We start from the raw sequence: 13,634 nt of genomic DNA, 5'->3' as shown, positions 1-13,634 counted from the left end.
TTAGAAAAATACAGAATCATAGAATGATTTTGGTTGGAAGGGACCTTAAAGATTGTCTAGTTCCAACCTCCCTGCTGTGGGCAGGGACACCTCCTACTAGACCTGGTTGCTGAAAGCCCCATCCAGCCTGGCCTTGAACACTTCCAGGGATGGGGCATCCACAACTTCTCTGGGCAACCTGTTCCAGTGCCTCATTGGAACATATGTTGAGACTCAAAATATGTTGAGATAAAGCTCTAGTGTCTGCTTGTGAACTGGTGGCATTGCTCTGTTGCACAACGTTAGCTCTTACTTCTCAGTTGGTGGGCGTGAAGTTGGGTCCCTCATTGTGACAGTCCTTCAGTCAGCACCGTAATGGGTTCCATGTCCTGACTTTTGTGTGTTTGTCTTTTATGTCATTGCAGTTATCAGTCCTCCTCCTGTTGCAAGATCTGTTTCATACAGTGCAAGTCCTTCATCTCTGGAGCAACCCATCAGTGGGAATATGAGTCCTGCCTGCAAAGTTTCTTCTGCCCTTGACCCAAACCTAGGTAACGACGAGGGAGACTTGCTTTTGGGCTTCTGTTGATGTTATCAGTAGTTGCAGTATATGGTGACCATTACCTTCACTCTGCAATAATGACCTTGAGGTTTTTTTTCTAAAAGACGTGCAGATACATATTTTTGCTCCACTATGGTAATATTTAACCAGCAGAAATGGCAACTGTATTTGAAAAAAAATATTGGTTGGTTTAAATTCAATTAAAATAGGGAAAGGTCGGCTGATGTCAGAGGTTGTTGCAAACCACTTTACTTGGAGCATGTGTATTATGAACAATGAAAAAAGGTTTCGTTTAAATAAAGATCAAATAGAAGGGGCCATGGCATTTATCTTTTTTTAATCTTTCAAGGTACTGAAAAGCACAAACACACCAACCAGGTTAATTTTAAAACCTGAATGAGGTCAGGTAAAAAAAAAAAAAACTGTTTTTTTGGAAAAAAAAACTTCCTGAATGCATAAAGTATCTTAATAAATCCTTTTTCAAACATCTCAGGATTAATGAGCCTGTCAGGAGAATTTGTAGGTCAGAGAGATGATCACGAGCTCATGTAAAGTAAGTCCTCAAGGAAGTAGAAAAAGCTAAATGAATTCTTAGCCTCGTGTTTGCTACAGATGAACTTAAAGTGGCTCCTAAACTGCAGCTTTCTTTGAGGGACAAATTGGGAAATGGTCTTAAAACTGGGAAGCAGAAGATTTTTTTATTATTATTTTTATACATATCAGCAAAATAAGTAGTAAGTCATCACTAGATGAATTGTATTTTTTTGGGGAGTGTGAAATGGAATATGGAATTAACAAACTAATTATTTACTTGTGTAGCTGAGCTGTCACTGAAATTGCTCTAAGCGCTGCAGAATTGAAATACACAGATACAAAACTAGTTTTTAAAGGGATTTTAAGGGAATTCAGGAAACTCAAGTATTTCAGACAATTAGAAGAAACAATAATAAACTGATTAAGAATGGAATGAATAAATGTGTGAATAATGTGATGTGTGGAAATTCAATGTGCCTTTTCTAGAACTCTCAAATTGTATGTGTCTGTGAAAGAAGTGGTGAGCATTTGGAAAGCGTTTTGTCTACCTAGATTTTCAGAAAGCTTTTGACAAATTGCTTAAAAAAAAAAAATCTGTTTTAAAACAGTAAGTTAATCCCCTGGGAAATGAGAAGCAATAACAGTATGAATAATTGTTTAAAATGTAAGAAATAAAGAATAGGAATAAACCCTTTCCACAATGAAGGGAGGTGAACAATAAAATTCTGTTGTTAAAAAAACAATTGTACTGCTCGAAAGTCTCACAAGGGGAATGAACAGTTTGATTCTTTATATATTTAGAGCACTATACCTGTGGAAAAACAATCTATACAATATGTATGTAAAACAGTGGGTATAGTGGGCCCTAAATTACCTGGTTGTTTCAAAAAGATGATCTTAAAGCCATCGTAGGTTTCCCTTAGGGGGGAAAAAAACAAACCCCAAACAAAACCAAACCAACTTATCTCACTGCTGATCACAAAGGCAAAATTCTGCATCCTGGCTCTGACAATGACCAATAGCAGATCTTTAAGGAAATAATACAGGAACAAGGTAACCATGGAGTGATATTCTTGTTTGAATGCTTTCCTAGTATTTGGCAGTTCGCTGCTTGGATAAATCCTGAGATAGCAGCTGGCTCTATCAGTGTTATTGTACCCACTAGTCCTCGGTGGACTTCTCTTTCATGAATTTGTTTAACTAGTTGCTTTTGCTATGTTACATGTTGGTCTGCAGTTAGTAGGGCAGTTAATAATTAACATGGTATATTTTTGATTTGGAAACTTCATATGGATTTTTCTAAGTCAAATATGTATGATGTGTCAGACTGTACGTGCTGCTTTGTTTACAAAAAGGGTGAAAGAAATCTATAATGGGTACTTAATTCCAGTGAATCCCAAAATGGGATTTCATGTTATCCAAAAGTGTGCACTATAATTTGTGTATTGAGCACCGACCTTCCAAAGCAGCACAGAGGTTCCCTGCAGAGGATGCTGAAGCAAAAAGAAAAGCAAATAGTTTCACTGTGAATTTACAGAGGTATAGGAGAAAGAGAGGTATATTCACCCTGCTTCATGCTAACATTCCAGTGGAAAGATAAAATTGCAGCAGTATTAAGTATTGCTTGGATTGCATTTCTTTCTCTCGGGATTAAAAAAAAATAATCCCCAAACTTGGCATACAAATTAAAGAATATAACAGAAGTGCTAGATTTCACAGTGCTAGTCTGTGACAGTTTGGTCGTTCTAATTTGTCATGGGTTTTTTTTTTTATAGGGGAAAAGAGGAAAAATAATGAACCCTATTCTCTGGAGGATTCAAAAAAACCAAGGGTGGTAGGAGATATTCCTATTGAGTTAATCAATGAAGTAATGTCAACAATTACAGATCCTGCAGCCATGCTCGGGCCAGAGGTGAGAAATATATAGACCTGATCTGTTTGTAAATGGTCTGTTTTCAATAAATGTGCCACATGGATAGAGTATGATAAGCTGAGAGTCCACAAAATGCTGTCAGTAAGAAAAGTAGAGACTTTCAAAGAGTACGATTAGGTGAGCAAAAAATATTGACAAAATGCATCGTTAACATGAAGAATAGTTCTACAATTTTTTTAATGCATTGTGCACTGTTTGCGAAGAGACTTGGAAACTAGTGATAGTAAAAAAGTAGATCCCGGGTTATTTTGCAAGGTACTTTTGTTACAGAAAAGTTCCAGAGTATGCTTTTTATTGTTCATCATAGATGTAGCTCATAAGACAAGGTAAATGAGATTCAAATATTGCAGCAGAATAAAATAATCCAGAGTTAAAACCTCCGTCTAGTGCAGAAGGGCTGATCTAAACAGATATTTGCTCTATCTTCCACAGTTGCTCTTTTTTTCTGCTGGAAGAGAAAAACAAACAGAATTGCAGAATTGTGCCATGTACAGAATTGCACTTTTTTTTTTTTTTGGCTGGCTTTTCCTCCTTCTGTTCCCTTCGCCAGGCAATGTTTTGCCAGCAGCTCTTGTTTGCCAAGGTTTAGCTAGAGACTGCTGAAGATTTGGAACCACGTACGTTTCTTACTCAAACTATATACTGTGACTGATGGCTCTGCATATTACAAATGCTGTGCCAGTCTGGCTGTTGGGGCTGGCAGTGACTAGAAACCCAGCAGCCAAAGTTTGCTCTAAAAAGTAAACAGCGTGTGCATGCGGAGATGTTTTGGCATTGTAAAATGATCTTGAAAGAAACAAAAAATTAAATAAATTGTCTGTATTAATTTCATCTCCATTGAAATATATGGATGCAATTGCTAGATATGTAACAGCAAAATCAGTAGGAATTAAAATGTTCTTTTTAGGCTCCTACAATAGTGGCATAGATAGTGGAACGCAATACTAAAATGAAAAAATATGACTTTGCTTGCACTGCCATTAAAATATGTTATTTGCAGTATGTGTAGGCAAATCCACTACTTTTGTTCAAGCTGGCTAGCCTAAAGAAAATATGAAGACTTAGTGGCATAGGCTTCAACTGGATGAGTGCTATCCCTTGAGAGATTTTTGGAACTTGTTGAGTCATAACCATCACTGGTGTTACCTAATCTGTACAAAAAGAAGTTTGAATAAGCCTTTGTATGCTGTTGTGTAGAGTTCTATCCAGCTTATTTGACGGTGTCTCTTCTGCTAAAAAAAGATAAACATTGCCAGCTCTATTTTTGTAAAAAGATGGCTTGGAAAAAAGAGGGGGTTTCATTTGTTTGTTCCTTAAGGCTGTTCTGTCAGAGGATGTGAAATCTCCAAAATGTGATTTTGTTCCTCTTTTGTGTGGTACAGACCAACTTCCTCTCAGCGCATTCGGCGCGGGACGAGGCGGCGAGGCTGGAGGAGCGCAGGGGGGTGATCGAGTTCCATGTGGTCGGCAACTCCCTGAACCAGAAGCCCAACAAGAAGATCATGATGTGGCTGGTTGGTTTGCAGAACGTGTTCTCCCATCAGCTGCCTCGGATGCCGAAGGAGTACATCACGCGCTTGGTCTTTGATCCGTGAGTGCTGCTGGAGAGGGGTTTGGTGGGTGAGGTCGAGGAACCTGGTGCTGGTTGCAGGCAGTGGGATAGGAAGGGGCCAGCTGAGGTGGCATGGAGAGCAGCTCTGCCTGGGCCACCCTTGTCCCATCTTTTAAAGCCCCCTGGCCAGTCTAATTGGATTGTACCCAAATACCATCTCCGTGGCTGTATTAATGACAAGTGGCTTGTAGCTGTGGAAAATGGGACTGCGGGGAAGGCTCCAACCTATCTTGTACTTTCTAATGTTAGAACTGAAAGTCAGAAAGTAATTATGGTGCTTATTAGTGGTTTCCAGGCCCACACTAACTTGCAGGCTGCCCCATCCTCTGTCTGGAGAGATTGTGAACCAAATGACAGGAGAGGCTGAAGTTTTTCAATAAGAACTTGAAGGATATGTAAAGAACAGCAGCATTTAAGTCAGCATGGAACAAACCACTCCTCACCCAAGCACCTTGCTCTTCTCTTTGTCACTGTGAGTTTCCTGTCTTGCTTTGGGTGCAACTCTACACCACAGGCACTTGAAAAGAGACACGTTGGCTGTAGCAGCATCCATAGGTCGCACACGGTCCTCTACCTACCCTAGTGTCCTGATGTGCCTCAGCTGCTCAAGCATTAAGTGAGGTTCTTCGCGGAAGTGTCCACTTTTCTGCCATTATATTTCCTGCAGAGCCTGCTTCCTCTTGACCAGTATGTCCTACCAAAATTTCTGCCTCTGAAATGATCCATGCCCAAGGATAACCAGGATAACCTAGGTGCCCACCATACTGACCACAGCACATCACAGTGGAGTCTGCCTGTGGGCTCATTGCTGCATGTCAGTGGAGACCTCAAGGAGCTCTGATTGAGCTAACTGCAGCCAACTGCCCAGTTTGGTTTGTGGGGGAGCCTTCCTCCACTACCAGTGATGAAGAATCATAGAATCATAGAATAGTTTGGGTTGGAAGGGACCTTTATAGGTCATCTAGTCCAAACCCTCTGCAATGAGCAGGGCCATCTTCAGCTAGATCAGGTTGTTCAGAGTCCTGTCCAACCTGACCTTGAGTATTTCCAGGGATGGGGCATCTACTGTCTCTCTGGGCAACCTGTTCCAGGGTCTCACCATCCTCATTGTAAAAAATTTCTTTCTTATATCTAGTCTAAATCTTCCCTCTTTTAGTTTAAAACCATTACTCCTCCTATCACAACAGGCCCTGCTAAAAATTTTGTCCCCATCTTTCTTATAAGCCCCCTTTTAGGTACTGAAAGGCCCCAATAAGGTCTCCCTGGAGCCTTCTCTTCTCCAGGGTTAATAACCCCAACTCTCTCAGCCTGTCTTCATTGGAGAAGTGCTTCATCCCTCTGATGATTTCTGTGGCCCTCTGTGGCCCTCCTCTGGACTCGGATACCAGCCTCTGTCTTTGTGCTCAGTATTGCAACTGCAGCAGTTGTGAAAACATTTCTGGAACTGTTTTCTCTGCTTTTCGGCTCATTAGCGTTCCCTCGGCAATACTCTCGTGGTTCCAGCAAACACTGCTGCTGCATGTGGTCCCTGAAGCACAGACAGCCCAGTACTGGGGACTGTCAGACAGGACTTTGGTCTCCAGGCTCAGAAGACTTATCTGGGGTCTTCTCCTGTGGTCTTCAGAGGGGAGCAACACTGTTTTTGTGAAGGCCAGCACCTGTCCAGACTCTTTTACTGCTCTGCATGGTGTGAATGCCACTTGATTAGGAGAGAGAGGCAGCACCAGGATTCTGTCTGAGTTGAGGAGCCTTAGAAGCACTGTGATTTCAAGCAGAGGCTACTGGTTGAAGACAACAGGTTCCCTCATAACCAAACGTCAAAGCAAAATTATGAAGTAGTAGTGTTGAGTCATGGCCTTCTCCCACATTTCTTAAGGTCCTTCCTTATTGGGAAAGACACTTTTAGTAGGCTATGAGGAACTGCTGGTGGTTTAAGTGCTCTTCAGTATAGATACCCATCTAGAGAGCAGTCCGTGCTTGAGAAAGAGGTATGGATATTGCTACAGCAAGAAAATGCTCTCCTTTATGTGCCTGTGGCAAACAGTTGACCCAAAGGAAGCAAAGCACGTCACCTGGACAGCTCAGAAAACCTCAGCATCTGCCGTGAATCTCTAGGGTCACACGCTGGGGACCTCTGCTGAGTAGTGGGTACACAGAAACCTACATCTAATAGGGGATACTAGAGTTCAACAGTTCTCTTTCCAAATTTCTTTCAGCTGTTACCTTATTATTGTCTTTGATGTTCTTATTCCTGAAATGGCCATCCTAATTGAATCTTGTTGTGTAAACAACCCAAATGTGAGTGAACGAGCTACTGCATTGCTGCTGTCATTCTGCAAACAAAAAGCACCAAAATAAGTACAAGAAAACAAAGAATATATAAAATCTCCTTCAACAGTGACACATAAATCTTCAGATTACCTTTTCTTGGAAGGGGCTCACTTTGGGCAGCAACCTTCCCCTCCCCCAAGATATCTTCTGTACATTTGTGGTATTGTTTGTACAATTTATATGATACCGTGTATTGAATAATCTAGAGAACCGGTGCAGTGTCAATCTTTCCAGACCTTGGGGATTACGCTAAAATTCTTAATCCTTGACATAAGAGTTCAGATTGCTCCTCATTATGTCTTTCCTGGCAGTATATGTAAGTGCAACAGAAACGGCTATTTATTCTGGTCTTGATTCCACTAGGAGGGGATGATTAGAAATACCAAATATCATTTCTTGCTTCATCAGCTGCATTTGAAACTGATAGCTCAGCTATAGAGAGTCCATGCAAGGAAACAGGAATCCCTTAGAAAGGACTCCCTGTCCTGTAACTCCATTAATTTCTAATTTAGTCAGGGTAGAATCATCCTGAGAACTGTGCAATGGCATAACTGTCAGCAATAGAGTCAATGAAAGCAATACAACTCTCATTTATTGAGCATTACCCTAGTGTCTAGGAGTACTTGGCAAGGCTAGGACCTTGCTGCATGAATGATGAATTTTATGGTAAATTCAAAGCATAATGTTAAAATAGCAACTCTTCTGTAGATATAAGCAGCTAACATAACAGAGACATACACAATTGCATTAGCATCATGGAAAGAAGTGAATCAAGTTTCTGAAAAAAGGAAGGTAATGGCACTTTATGTACTATGTACATGAATTAAAGTGACTTATTTTTGTCTACCCAGGAAACACAAGACCCTTGCATTAATAAAAGATGGTCGTGTTATTGGTGGTATCTGTTTCCGGATGTTCCCCTCCCAAGGATTTACAGAGATTGTTTTCTGTGCTGTGACTTCCAATGAGCAAGTCAAGGTAAAAATAATTCTCTACTAGAGTTTGTTAAATGTGTTTGAGTCCCATTCCCACTACTGCCAATGCTCCGAATTTTGTTAGTCACATTGAATATATTGCTGAGTTGCCAAACAGAAACAGAATTTGAAAGATAACAGTGATTCTGAATATAATACACAAAAACTAAAAAGATGTGCAGATTTAAAATCATCAGCATAATAGTAGGATTACTTGTAATCAATTAAATAAATAAAATTTTCTCAACACAACAGTAGTGGCCAGTAGTCTCCCAGGCTTGGACTGTTGACTCTTCTGTCTTTCAGCAGTTGCCCCTCTGTGTAGTGTACCACCTCATGGGTGACTGAAATAAGTATTGCTTGTGTGTGACTGTGATTTGTGTTCCATCGCTTTGTGGCATTACGTGACTCCAATCAAAATGAGATATATCAAAAAAATTAGTTATAGTTTTGCATCTCAACATAAGCATGTGGGCTCTTCTAGACACTGGATTTTGAGTTAATTTCACAAAATGTTCTCCAAGCGTTGAGAAGTAGCAGCTGTGTTGGAAGAATATAGACCACTATGAATACAGGAGATTCTTCCCTCTTTCCTGGGGACTACAGGTAGATCTAACTATGACCATTTGATTCAGGATTTTGCCTTTAGATGGTGCTGTAGCTTCATTTTTCAGTTGAAACCGTTACATCTGAGATGTGGGTTCATTCGGTGTTTGTAGCAGTTGAACATGCAGAAATTGTGTGCCCTGTTTTGAAGGGAAGAGCTCTGGGTGTGGAGGGGTAACACAGTGGGACTGAAACCCTGTGACAGCTGTTAGTGCTTGGGTTATATTTGATTTTAGTCAACTCTGGTGTTAGAGAGGAGTCCCCTGCACTTCGCAGTGGCCTGTCATAAAAGTATCCAAAGTGTTTTAGGAAATGCAAAGAACAACGGAATGTGCTTAAGTCATGTCTGTTCAAAGCCTGACTAACTCATAAAAGGTGTTTTCATTTTACTAAACCAGCCAACTGCACTACACAAATTAGGCTGTCAAAAGTGCCTTGTGATTCCCTAGGAATAACATTTCAGAATATAACAGAGCAAATAAATCTGACCCCTCAGAGCCTCCTAGGTTGCATATGCACACCTAACGCACTGTTTCTTCTGTTACCCCCTGATTATCTCACTGGATCAGTTGACTATTTCTGAAAATTTGCCTTCCCCGCGTTCCTGTCTGAGTAAGGTGACCCCTATCAGCAGGTAACTGAGAAAAATTAAATGTTCACACATGGGTGAACTGCCTATTCTTGGGGAAAATAAATTCCTGTTTTAATTCAGTTTGAAGCTGGAGTAAAAAATATGGCTACTGTTTTCCTTTATATGTGATACTTAAAAGTTGGATTGTTTTTGAGAAAGTTTGATCCCATGTTACAAAATTACTTAAAATTTTACTGTACATGGCTTATTCTCCTTTTAGGATTGTTAGAGTTTGGGAAGTGTTTGTGAGAATTAATAAACCCTGTGAAGGTTATAAAAATAATAGGTCAGCAGAAAATGTTTGAGGTAATCATCATCATAATTTCTGGAATTTCTCTGAGACACAAAGTTGACATTTTTTCTCAGAGATTAGATGCTTTAGAATTACTGGAATGAATTGCAGTGTGTCAGGTGTAAGTAATGTCAGTCTCTCGTACGCTGTTCCCTTCACCCTGTTGATGAGAAGGGGAAGCAAGGAGCTTGGCTAGCTCATGTACTGCTGGCTTGCAGTTAAGGAAAATGTTTTTCGTTCCAATTTTTGATTCAGGGTTTTCATCCTCTTCTAAGAATTTTAGAACTCAAATTTTCAATTAGAAAGTGTCTTCATTATCTTGAGCACTTCTGAGTTCTAAGGAATGCCATACTGCTTAACTTGTCAGTTGTCAAACCCCTTTGTATTTGATGATGTGCCACTTTAACAAGTGAACATATGGCTTTAACAGCTTCCTCAAATTTAAAAGTACTTATTTTTTACACATATGAGGTCTTAATTTTGTACATGAGGTCTGAGTACCATATGCTCCAAACATTAACTGGAAAGGAAGGACTAATGCACAAAATTTTGTACCTAGAGTGATAGTTTTTTAAAGAAAACTTGTCACTACAAACTTTTTTTTATTGAGCTTCAACAATAACCTAACTTGCTTTCATCTGGCTATTTCCATGTTTGAGTCTATTAAATTGTGAATTAAATCAGAACTATATATTTGCTAATTTATTTTTCTGACTTATGTGCATAAGTAAAAATTCCCCCAAGAACAGAATACCCAAAGCCATTCCGTGTATATTTCTGTAAGTGTCTTAATTATTCTGCATGATGCTAGAACTGGAAAATATGCAGGAACAACGTGTTATTGTTGGCTTTCCTGTCTATTTTATATGTCTTTATCTCAGGGCAGAAGGGAAGACTATAGCTTACTTGGAACTGTGAATAAGTGGTACCTTTTGTTTACTTTGGGGTTGAATGAAAATGGAAATTATTCCTATGTGCAGTCAGAAGGCATAGCTATTTATTTGATTGTAGACTCAATAGTTTTCTGCTGCTTATTATGGTAATAACTTTCACTATTCCCTTTTATGCCCTATGATAAATTCAGATTATAAATCCCTTGAGACAGAGGCTATTTCTGCTACAGGTGCACAGAATGCAGTAAAACAGATCTGATCTCAGAACAGGCTTCTCTAGAATGAGCCATTTTGGTATACCTACTGCTTTGCAATTTTGAAGTGATATGGCTTAGAAAGGATGCCCTATTATTACAATATACATAGTTTTGTTATTGGGGAAGTATGTGACTATTAATAGTTGATATCTAACTTGAAAGGAAGAAAATAATGTGTGTACCTTGAATTACAACTTCCAGGACAATTTACCTCTTTATGGTTATGCGTTACTCCTAGAGAGAGTCTAGGTGTTGGTCTCTTTTAGATTAAAAATGAATCAGACACTAGAAGCCTCAAGGAAATGGCCTCAAGTTGTGCCAGAGGAGGTTTAGATTGGATATTAGGGAAAATTTCTTTACCAAAAGGGTTGTCAAGCATTGGAACAGGCTGCTCAGGAAAGTGGTTGAGTCACCATCCTTGGAGGTATTTAAAAGATCTGTAGATGTGGTGCTGAGGGACATGGTTTAGTTATGGTTTTTTATCAGGGTTAGGTTGATGGTTGGACTACATGATCCTAAAGGTCTTTTCCAATGTAAATGATTATATGAATCTAAGCTGTGACATTTTGTGTTTCCTGATGGGTAACAAATACACCCTTACAAGGCTGAAAACAGTTTGATCTTGAGTATACCTCACCAAGTTAGTTATGAGATAATCTTTAAATCAGGATCTAGAGAAAAGACTGCATTTTGAAAAACAGCCTGTAATAACCCTTGATCCACAGTTTCTAGTATGTGTAGTTCCCAGAGGCTTTGTAATGGCTTTTTCCTCATGTGTCTCATACAGGGTTATGGGACCCACCTAATGAACCATCTGAAGGAGTACCACATCAAACACAACATTCTCAACTTTCTCACGTATGCAGATGAATATGCTATCGGCTACTTCAAAAAACAAGTAAGTTGATGTAAGAGATTACTTGGTGCAAGAAGTTAACATCTAGCAGGGATGAACTAAACAACTAGACGTGACAAAGTGGTTGGATGTGTCCTGCAATTTTATGTGTATATCTACAAAATGTGCTTTGTATTCATCTTGTGTAATGACGTTGGCTTATAATGCATTTCACTTTGATGGAATCATCTCAATATAAGTGTACTGTATAGCCTATAATTTGTCAAATCTAAAAACCCAGTCGAATATGGGTTGGTTGCTTCTTCATTCATTCACTTCCTTCACTGATTCTAGAAGTGGTGTAAGGAAGGACCAGACATATCTGCAGCAGACTAGAACTAACCTGACCTGTGCTCACAGCTCCTCCTGATTTGAAGCATGAGGTTCAAGTTCAGGAAAGATTGTGATGTCTAATACGTAAAACAGATGTGATAACTGTTGTTAGCTGATCAAGATAAAAGAGTGGAGATAGAGTCGAACTCTTCTCAGAGATGCACAGCAGTAGGACTAGAGGCAATGGACACAAGTTGGATCATGGGAAATAACGTCTAGCTATAAGGAGATTTTTTTAAAAAAATACAATATATTTTTTTAAGCATAAGGGTGGTGAGATACTGGAAAATGTTGCCCAGACAGGTTGTGGAACCTCTGTCCTTGGCAGTCTTCAAGAGCAGACATGGCCTTGAGCAACCAGATCTGATGAGGCCTTCTTTGAGCAAAGATGGGGCTAGATGAACTCCCTAAGTCCCTTCTAAACTCAGTTATTCTATGATTCTATATACAAAACTGGTGCAATTTGCTCTTTGCACATTCAAAATGAATAAAACATGGGCTTGAGATATTGCTATCAGATCTATGCAGAGAGACCCTTTCACATCTGAAATGTTCCTTCTCCAGTTTGAAGGTGCTATTCTCCATGTAAGTCTGAAGCCTTTGACTATAAATGGTGAGGCAGAAGTCCTGGTTGGGTTCCTGATTTTTGCTGAGGTTTCATAGATACCACTGTAACAGAAGAATGAAATGCAGCCACAGTGAGAGTCCTACACTGCTTTTTACTGTCTTGGTTAATACTTTCATGTGTTTGTTTTTCATTTAACTTTTGATTGTATGAAGACTGTAATAGAACTTTGGAACTTTTAATAGGATGTATTATCTTTGCTTTTTTTCATTTGAAATACAAAAGTAAAAAAAAACAACCAACATTGTTTTTTCTGGCTATAAAACTACTGTCATCTTTGGATAACGGTCTCCTAAACTTCAACAGCAATTTTCCTTGACTAATGACTACACAACTGGTATGCATTAATGTTAAAATATTTTTTTTTAAAAAAAACCCAAACAAACCCAATTTGACTACAGTAAAAATTTTTTCCTCCGTCTCTTTATCTCCCTCCTCTTCCTATACATATAAGGAATTAACTATTCTTGTATCAAGTGACTGCCATGAGAAGGTGTTTGTAACACTATGAACCACGATCTGTTACTCTTTCCATTGTATTGCCTATATTTTAACATTATGGTGAATTTGGTCATAAATCATAATCCCATTTCATTTAAAACAAATGTAAAAACAAAATGGCATCATGAAAACTTGAGGTTTTTTGTTTTTCAGGGTTTCTCCAAAGATATTAAAGTACCAAAAGCAAAATACGTTGGCTACATCAAGGATTATGAGGGTGCCACATTAATGGGATGTGAATTAAATCCAAGGATTCCCTACACAGAATTTTCTGTCATCATTAAAAAGCAAAAGGAGGTAAATGCTGAACATTATATAAGCTATTCAGATATTTAGAAACACAGTTCCATTAAGTGCAGGTTAGCTTTCTTCCTTGCTTTGGTGCTTCAAACATTGGAATGTATATTTTTATTAGTTAGAATGATTCTTTCGTTCAAGTCTCAGTGCCATAATTTTGCAGTTGGAGCATTCAAATTCTACCTTAATAACTTTATGATAACAGAAGTGTTGAAAAGTACTGATGTTTTGAGTAGTATTTCATAGCTAAATTTTGTCATTACAGATTATAACTAAGCAAAATCTTGTGAGATTGATTTGTTCTGCAGCTTTCTCAATTTTAATTTCTCTCCACCCACCTTCCCAAGACAGTAGTGTTCATTAGTTTGAATTTTGAATG

At 39.0% G+C, this 13,634-nt stretch overlaps 1 protein-coding gene across 1 annotated transcript in view; it reads left to right on the top strand.

Moving 5' to 3' along the window:
* Positions 1-13,634, top strand: part of KAT2B (lysine acetyltransferase 2B) — a 44,897-nt gene that overhangs the window by 22,181 nt on the left and 9,082 nt on the right. The window contains exons 8-13 of the mRNA XM_074150172.1: positions 405-530; positions 2,851-2,987; positions 4,391-4,599; positions 7,803-7,929; positions 11,392-11,502; positions 13,112-13,255. Of these exons, the coding sequence (XP_074006273.1) occupies positions 405-530; positions 2,851-2,987; positions 4,391-4,599; positions 7,803-7,929; positions 11,392-11,502; positions 13,112-13,255 (854 nt within the window). The remainder of the gene's footprint in view (positions 1-404; positions 531-2,850; positions 2,988-4,390; positions 4,600-7,802; positions 7,930-11,391; positions 11,503-13,111; positions 13,256-13,634) is intronic.

This window comes from Numenius arquata, chromosome 7, assembly GCF_964106895.1.
Source record: "Numenius arquata chromosome 7, bNumArq3.hap1.1, whole genome shotgun sequence".
Taxonomy (NCBI): domain Eukaryota; kingdom Metazoa; phylum Chordata; class Aves; order Charadriiformes; family Scolopacidae; genus Numenius; species Numenius arquata.
This window is presented reverse-complemented; position numbering and strand designations above follow the sequence as displayed.